This window comes from Dasypus novemcinctus, chromosome 10, assembly GCF_030445035.2.
Source record: "Dasypus novemcinctus isolate mDasNov1 chromosome 10, mDasNov1.1.hap2, whole genome shotgun sequence".
Classification (NCBI taxonomy): domain Eukaryota; kingdom Metazoa; phylum Chordata; class Mammalia; order Cingulata; family Dasypodidae; genus Dasypus; species Dasypus novemcinctus.
The window spans coordinates 99,685,212-99,694,742 of record NC_080682.1 but is presented as its reverse complement, the minus strand read 5'-3'; the positions used below and the strand labels follow the sequence as shown (position 1 = coordinate 99,694,742).

Sequence of the window (9,531 nt, the reverse complement as noted above, 5' to 3'; positions counted from 1 at the left end):
TGGACAAATGGATTGCAATAGGTAGGAGTGGCATCCTTGTGATTGAAAAAATAGTTCACATTTAATATTGATTCTCTCTTAGTATATTTTCAGTTTCTGAATCAGTAGCTTGTAATATATTGACTAGAAAGAGGGAGGAAAAGACAGAAGAAGCAGAAGAAATTTTACCCATAATTGACACTGTAATATGTGCTTAATGCATATGACTTATTTTCACTTATATGAGTCATTTTCTCCTGGAGTGTAGAAACTTCCATAATAGTATACACCATGGAGTAGAATTTTCCAAGATTTGGATTTTGCTTATGCTCTCCACCACCCAATGTATAAATAAAGCAACTCCACTGCCTGGGAAGTCAGATTCTAACATATTCTTAATCCTGTCATTGTGTTTTTAGGAAGCCATCCACCAGGATCCCACAAGCTCTCTCCTCATGCTTATGTCATATTGGCTTCATGACAGATTATAACCACTCCCATTTCTAACACCTTTACTTTGTCTTCTGGAATTCCAGGGTTTGAGCAAAAATATTATTGGGTAGCATTCCCCCTGGGGGCTATATGTGCCATTGCCCTATTTGGTAATGGAATAATCGTCTCCATCTTCAAGTCTGAGACTTCCCTGCACATTCCCATGTACTACATTTTGTGTATGCTAGCATTGGCAGATATGGGACTTACCCTTTGTACTTTGCCCTCTATATTAGGCATATTTTGGTTTAACTGCAAGTACATCACCTATGATTCCTGCCTAGTTCAGATATACTTCATTCATACCTTCTCAGCTATTGAGTCTGGCTTGCTGGTGGCCATGGCCTTTGATAGAGTTGTGGCAATCTGGAAGCCCCTCAGGTACAGCACCATCTTAACCAATGGTGCAGTCTGCAAAACTGGGGCAGTCATCTTGACAAGGGCAGTCTGTGTGGTCTTTCCTGTGACTTTCCTCCTCAAGTGGCTCCCCTTCTACCACTCTAACATCCTCTCCCACTCCTTCTGCCTCCACCAAGATGTCATGCGCCTTGCCTGTGCCAGCACCCATGTCAACAGTCTCTATGGCCTCATGGCTGTCATCTTCACCAAGGGTTCTGACTGCCTCTCCATTCTTGTCCCTTATGTGTTCATACTCCAAATAGTAGTGGCCATTGTCTCAGCAGATGGATGGCTGAAGGCACTCAATACGTGTGTTTCTCACGTCTGTGCTGTACTTCTCTTCTACGTGCCACTCACTGGGTTGTCTGCCATTCATCGCTTTGGAAACCACCTTTCACCACTGACTCACACTCTCATGGCTTATGCCTACCTTCTTGTGCTCCCTGTGCTGAACCCCGTAGTCTACACTGTGAAGACAAAGGAGATACAAAGGAAGATCATCCAGATTTTTATTCAAACCAAGATTTTATTCACTGCTAATGGTTAGGTCAGCCATGAGGGGAGAGGGAGAATCTATTTTGTAAAAGTTCAATTATGACTGTGAGAAATAAAGGTTTACTTTTCTTCACATTTTCTGTATAATTTGAATTGGGAAAAGAAGAGCCCCTGCTCACAGAGTGAAAATGATGTCTATAAGGACTGCTCAATGCATTGTCCTGTAACCCTGTATTCCTGACTTGGTATTTAATAGCTGAAGGCAGGGGATGCTACTGATTCTTTTTTAAAAATCCTTTTGAGTAGAAATAGGCCAGGAGTTTTATACCTTGTAGATTAAAATTTGTTAAAATACTTTAATTCAACATCCTCTAGCTCAAGAGTTAGGAGTGACCTCTCTTAGCTTAGTAGGGCTCCTTGGTTTTAGCTCAGTGAGACCCATTTCATACTTCTGAACTTCAACACAGTATAATAAATTTATGTTAATGTACTGTCCACTCTACTATTTTAAAAAAGCAGAACTTTAGAAAATAGCACTTCAATAAGCATTATTTGGAAGTAGAAAAAGATACAGACAATCAAAAATAGAAAATGGTCCCAATTGTACTGCAAATGTCTTTGGAATGCTACATCACCTCTTTCATGTACCCATATTGCCAGAAATAAGCACTATATACTAGAGGACATTTGTGAAATGTACATATAGACATGTAACCATGAATGTGTACCCACTTTCATACATGCATTACTTACACATGAATCTGTACAAATAGATGTGTACCCACACACATAAATGCTCATATTCATGGCTCTATGCAGTAATAGAGATTCAGACATCTCAAACATGTATAACTTTATACTTTACTGTCTAAATACTGACACATTCACTTTAACAACTTGCATAGCAACCCAGAAAATTTTACATGTACCTAAAATCTCATCAAAGTATATGCCCTTAGATCCACATAACCTCATTCACATTCTATACGTATATACACACCCATAACACATATTCACATAAGTACATGTAGGAGCATACAAGCACAACCATTCTTGGTTCACCTTACAACAGGGGTGACTACTGGGCTGAAAAAAGGGGGAAACCTTGTTCTTCTAAAAACTAGGTAAAATAACAAGTATATTTTCCTACCCATATGTACATGTCTGTTGCAGCTATGTATTCAGTTACCACATCTCTTTCAGTTATTGATGCTGCTTAACAAATCATCCCAAAATAGTAGCTTTAAAAAAATCATTCATTTTGCTCACTAATCTGCAATTTGTGCAGGGATTGGTGGAAATACCTCATCTCAGTTCCTTGTGGTTTCAGCTGAGGCAGCTTGAGGCTCGGTGTGAGATGACATCCAACAATTTACATACACCTTTGTTCTGAGAAAGACTGAAATCAGTATTAGGTAAGCTAAATTTGAGGAATTCATGAGACATCTGTGTATTTTGGTTCAATACATAAATTGATTGATAGCTCAAAAAAGGAGTCTAGGCTTTATAACATGAGAAAGGGACAAGGTAAAAAAAAAGTATACTTCAATATTATGAAGAACATTGATTTTATGGAAATAAAAAAAAATAGGAAGAACTGTTTAAAAAGATTGAAGACAAACATTCCAGAAGTAGGAAGAAGAGTTGGATTGGTGATATTTTAGCAACAAAGTGAGGAGAGAGTTTTAAGGAAGAGAGAACTATTAGCTGATTAACTAAAGCAGACAGTCATGTACAATACAGAGCCCCAACAATTATATGTACACTGTAGATAGAAAGTCTTGGAGCATATTATTCAAAGTATTGTGGTTAATGTTCTAGTGGATGTATGCGGCTGATGTCAGTGAACAAAGAAGATTGACAGCTAATCATTCAATAAATATATATTGAGTACAAATATGTCTGTACTGTTCTGAGTGCGGAGTGCTTGACAGGTGATAAAGTGGACACTAAAAGTGAAGACATTAAAAGAAGGTTCAGATTGAAGAAGAGGTGGCACACAGAGTAGAGAATAGAGGAGATTTGCTTATTTTTTAAAGATTGTTTTGAAAAACAAGTGCTTTTAGAATGAGAGAAAGTAATCTTGAAGAGATGAGATCTAGGTTAAGGATTACATCCTATTATCTTTACAAATCAAGGATGCCAGGGATCCAATTCCCCACAGTGAACTAGATCTCTGGCTCATATTCTTGAATAAGTTAAATTTTTACCATAGGTTTCTTTGATGAGCGATGGAGAGGTTTTACACCATAAAATGCACTACTTGATGAAACCCTCTTTGAACATCCTTTTGTTTCCATAGTTTTATTTACACAGCAGCTTCTAAAAGATTTTCTTTGCCCTCTCTCCATACAGTTCTCTCTTCAAACCCATCTTCCTTGTTCATTTCCTCATTTGCAGCTCACTCTCTGGGCATGGGTCTCCCCACCTGTGTGCAGCAATCTTGAAGTCTAAGTATCTGAGGAAGAAAAATTTTGTTCCCAAGCAGAAATTTAAACAAATTGTGCCAGATCTTTGCATTACAGGGCAACATAACATAATCTCCAAGTTGGTCTCTGTGCCTATGGGCATGTATTTTTGTTCAAGGATAAAATTTTGATTTTGTTTTTCTTATAATCATGCAAAATACAAAAACCAGTATTCACAGGCCAATTATCAGTAGTTGTGATATAGGCTGTGGGTTGGGGGCGCTGTATGTTTCTTCATAAATAACCTGGACTGTGTGTGTAAGCTAAATATGTTAATTCAAGCTTATCTGGAATGTGGAAGATATGTGTGGGGGGGTATGTGTTAATTCAGACTTACCTAGAGAGTGTGTTAATTCAAGACCTATCTGATAACTCAGATAAAACACTTGAAACTCTAAGAAACTAACAAAAAGTCCTTTTGTATATAAACACCACCGTTTGACTCCAGACTCCTACATTCTCTGTATAAAAGAAATCCAAAGATCCTATTCAGGGTTTGGGCTTTTGAACAGGAAAGTTCCGGAGCCAGGTCAGTTGTTAATAAATTTTCCTTCCCAAAAGTATTACTTAGTCTTGGTCTTCCACACATGATCATTGATTCTCTCTGCTTCCACAACAGTCACAGTAAGTTTGCTCTTAAGATGATTTCCAAATTTAAAATGTTGTAGAATTTGAGAGAGGTTCAATTATTTGTGTATAGAGAGGCCAGGACTCAGGAATGATTTTGAGAAGGAAAATGTTTTATTGAGGGCCAGCCGGACTCGGGAACCTTCTGTTTCAATTCAGAGCCCTGAACAAGACTTTCGAGGATCTTTTATACAGAGAGGAAAGGTTAAATGGTCCCTTTGTTTCAGTTCTCAATAGGCTTGAATTAGCATACATATCTTCCACATCTTAGGTAAGCTTTTTTTTTTTTTTTGGAGTTTAATATTTTGTTTATTGTGAACAATAACACACATAGTGTGAAATAATACACTATGACAAGATGAACACTTTCATATTCCATAGATGCATGCCCCAAGTGCATCCTATACCACATATCCTCCCACCACTGAAACTCTGTCATATTTCTCAAAAGAACATTCCCACCATTGTAGTTTTATCACAGACCTGCAAATCTCCAGAGTTAACCTGTTCCTTCAGCCCTCTCCCCCAGTTCCACTGATAATCCAAACCAACCCCCCACCTTACACCCCCTCACACTCTAGCACCATTGAACCCAATCACATTACTGCACCACTTTCACCCCCATTCACTGTCCAACTACCCCTTGCACCTTATCATAGATTTTGCCCACATTGAGCACCAGCACACCACCCTCTACTCCCTTTCTGCCTCCTGTAAACCTATCTTCCACACTCTAGCTGTGTGAGTCTACTAAATTTGCTTAAGTCATATCAGTGGGGCCATGTAATATTTGTCCTTCAGTGACTGGTTACTTCATTCAACATAAGGTCTTCCAGATTCATCCTTGTTGTCCCATGTGTTAATACTGCATTCCTTCTTACAGCTGAGTAATATTCCATTGTATGTATATACCACGATTTGCTTATCCGTTCATCTGTTGGTGGACACTTGGTTTGCTTCCAACTTTTGGCATTAGTGAATAATGCCTCTGTGAATATTGATGCACATATATCTCTTCATGTGCCTCTTTCAATTATTCTGGATATATAACCAGAAATGTATTGCTGTATCATATGGCAGTTTCTATAGTGAGCTTCCTGAGGAATCACCAAACTGTCCTCCACAATGGCTCCATCATTCTACATTCCCACCAGCAATGGATGAGTGTTTCCTTTTTAGGTAAGCTTTTAGCATGGACTTCATACATTCTAGATAAGCTTTTAGTGTATTTTGTTTGCATTTCCCCTGAATACTTAAAGTTTATAGACCTTGCATTGTTAAACTGTTTCCTGGGGCTGGAGTCATTGCCATGGTCACCAAGGACAGGACTGCAGCCTCTTATGGTCTCACACCCACAAGTCAGACAGCTTAGGTTGCCTCTAAAGAGACAAAGAGCCTCCCACCCATAGCCCACATCAATATCACGTTATTTCTGTTAATGGTTCATGTCTGAAGATAGCTTTGAATTGTGCCCTAGTTATTAACTGATGACAAGTGTTAAACACATGACAATTTATGGCTATAACAGGTTTACCTCTCTATGAAAAAAAACAGGATATGAAGCCAGCAGTCTAGATACGAATGTAAACATTTACACATAGGATAGATAAATCACTTAGCCCCAAACTTTTATGAACAAGCATGAGCTGTCTGCTATATCCTTCATTAACAAGCAATAAACTTGGTTATGTGTTTGACATCAATAGTGTTTTTAAGGCTCTTGTTTTAGATGTTGTTTATCTCCTGTTCTGTTTTTTGCCCCTGGGGAAATGTTCTACCACTATTCCTACCCCATCCCTATAATTCTGGTATAAAAATGTGTCATATGTCTTCAAGGAGACTAAGCTAGAGTGATAGCCGTGGACGGAGATGCCACAGAAAAATCATAGACTTAAGGACTTAGTTTCTGTTTGGATATGTGTCAGTGTGTTTTTGAATGCTGTACAAATGGAGAATGCTTGTGCCTTTAAAGAAAGAAATAGAAGGTAATTACTGAGGGAAAAAAAGGAAGAGTTAAATCTGTTTGTGTTGTAACTGGGTTAAATAAATATTCCATACAGAGATTATGTAAAGGCAGTTAAATATGAGGAATTAAATATTGAGAGAAAGACAGAGAGAGAGAAATAGATAGAGATAGAGATAGGGATGAGAGAGAGGGAGAAGGATGGAGAGAGAGAAAGAGAGAGATCACTGTGGGCTGTATTTTAAAACCATTAACATGGATGGCATCTTCAATGAAGAGATTCACTAAGGTAATAGAATGACAAGAAGAAAACATTGAGAAATATTCACATCCTGTGTGGGAGGAGGAAGTGAAAGTAGGGGAAAGACTGCCATAAAACTAGCAGAAAGATTAGAGGATTGTTAAAATATGCAATTTACCTAAGAGAAATCAACTGAAGGAGAATTATGGGGAAATGATTTGAATTGCTAATTAAAATGAGATCTAAGCCAAGGAAAACTTAGAGTTTGTTGTTGTGAGGATTTTGAGTATTTAAATTGACTTTTGGGGGAGAAAATTTAGATTTTTGATCTTACTACTTCCTAGCCACATCAGAGATAAAGGCATTCAAAGAGCACACACAACGAAATACCTCCGTTATCACAGTATTGAATATTGTAAATGTATTTTATGGTGGATTTTTATCTTTGGTCTAGGTAGCTTTCAACTTTTTTTGATTATGCATCTGTATAAAAAATGGACACATCTTAATGTATTCATATTTATTCATTCACAAATTAAATACCTATATTACTTTACTGATATATTATGTACATTGTACTTTATAAAGAAAAATAAACATTTTTGAAGGTTGAAATAAAACTTAAATAAAAGTAAAAGGTCTGTTATTTTCTTCTTGTGGCCCAATAGATTATAATGTGCCCGACTGGGATTTAAGTTCTCCATTTAGATAGCATCTGTCCTGAGGTTTGGCTTATGTAAAATTGTACCTAAACATGCATATTTGCCTTCTGCCCAGGGAAAGAATAAATTTTAAGGGTTGTCCATTGAAAATGTAAATTTTGTATCAAGGCTTGCAATTTTAGTCTTAAATTATCTGTATCTACTTTCACCTTGGCTAGCTGAACCTCTCACTTAAAGTTCAACTATATTCTTATACGTTTTCCATGTGCTGTACATTTACACTTGTCTTCATACAAAGACCAGCAGAAATTTTACTGGATAAAGTTTTACTAGAGTCTCTAGTACAGATATAATAGACCTAACTTATTCTAGGTCATAAAGAACAAAGTCTGAGCACCTATTATTTTACTAAGCCTGTGGTGTAAAGTAGAAACTATTACAAATCAACAGAGGTGCTATCATGTAAAAGAAAAGTAACCACAGATGTGTCTGCTTTAATTTCAACATAGGAATCCTTTACTCTAAAACTAAACTAAATTTTTACTCTAAAAATAAAGATAAATATTATTTGGTCCTGTGAGAGTTTCTTTGCTCTATTTTAAGAAAAAAAAATTAACTCAGAGATCCAGTTCTTTAACAGTGCAATGGAACTCCTTAAATCATTCTTATATATTTTTTTACATTAGTAGTTAAAGAAAAATATTGCAAATGTTACATGAATTAACACTAGTGTTATCTGGATCAACAGGTGATAACATGTCATCGCTGACATTCATCTCCAGTTTCAAAGAAAAATTATATTAGTGAATTAAATTGGATTTTGAATGTGTATACATTCTAAATTAAAGACTATCTCAGAATTTAAAAATCACCTGTGTAGTATCTTTACCTACAAAACTTTTCCCACACTTGCATTTTACCAGATAATTTGACTGTGTTGTAACTGCTGAAAATGGAAATATTAAATCTCCCAGTTGCTGAAAATGAAAATATTAAATATCTGCATCTTATATGTGGTTCCTCTCCACTAGACCTTGTTCTTTCTTCTCTGGAACACTTGGATGATCCGCTTTCGAATCTGGGTGGTCTTTATACTATAGACAATGGGGTTTAGTACAGGGGGAAGCAGCAGGTAGATATTGGCCATGAGGGTATGCACAACTGGTGACAGATGCTTCCCAAATCTGTGAATCATGGTAACACCAATGAGAGGAACATAGAAGAGGAGCACAGCACAGATGTGAGAGAGGCAGGTGTTGAGGGCTTTGAGCCTTTCTGCTCTGGAGGCAATACCCAGCACAGTCTTCAGGATGAGCACATAAGAAAAAAGAATGATAAGGGCATCCAACCCCAATGTGAAGATGACGATGATGAGGCCATAGAGGCTGTTCACACGAGTGCTGGCACAGGCTAGCCGCATGGCATCTTGGTGGAGACAGTAGGAATGAGACAGGACATTGGAATGACAGAAGGGTAACCGCTTGATAAGGAAAGGCACAGGGAAGACCACACAGACTGCCCGGGTGAGGACAGCTATTCCAATCTTGCTGATGACTCCATGAGTGAGGATGGAAGCATAGCGCAGTGGGTCTCGAATGGCTACAAATCTGTCGAAGGCCATGGACACTAAAACTCCTGATTCTACCACTCCAAATCCATGTATAAAGAACATTTGTGTGATGCATGCATCAAAAGCAATCCGAGGGACATTAAACCAAAAGATACTGAGCATGGAAGGCAAGGTGGACATGGACAGACTAACATCGGTCAGAGCCAAAATACAGAGGAAGTAGTACATGGGCTCATGGAGACTCTGATCCTCCTTGATGACAGCCAAGATGGTGCCATTTCCCAGCAGAGTTAGTGTGTAGAGCAATCCCAGGGGAAAGGCCATCCATGGGTTCTTTTCTGGCATCCCTGGGATACCTGTCAGAATGAAACTATGGTGGGTGGCATGCGATGCATTAGAGCTCATCACAGTATTCTCCATATTGGGTGAGGCAGGATCTCTCACTTAGCTCCCAGCTCCTAAATTGAAAATATGTTCTCACCCAAAGCTGGCAAATGCCTCTATGAATGCATATAGAAAACAGCAGAGCAGAGAATATATTAAAAACAAGGTCTATGTAGTTTTTGTATCAGTTTTTCTTTTTGTTTCCCAGGCAATCATCTAAGATAAATTTCCTTCCTGATGATTTAACTAGT

The 9,531-nt window shown here is 37.9% G+C and overlaps 1 protein-coding gene and 1 pseudogene across 1 annotated transcript; one reads left to right on the top strand and one right to left on the bottom strand.

Annotated features, from left to right (window-relative positions):
* The first annotated feature begins 456 nt into the window (after positions 1–456).
* LOC101430831 (olfactory receptor 51H1-like) lies at positions 457–1,417 on the top strand (annotated as a pseudogene).
* A 6,936-nt stretch (positions 1,418–8,353) lies between these two features.
* On the bottom strand, positions 8,354–9,316 carry LOC101430400 (olfactory receptor 51H1-like). The gene has a single exon (XM_023588002.3). The coding sequence runs from the start codon at positions 9,314–9,316 to the stop codon at positions 8,354–8,356; it is 963 nt and encodes a 320-aa protein (XP_023443770.3).
* Between the last annotated feature and the right edge of the window lie 215 nt (positions 9,317–9,531).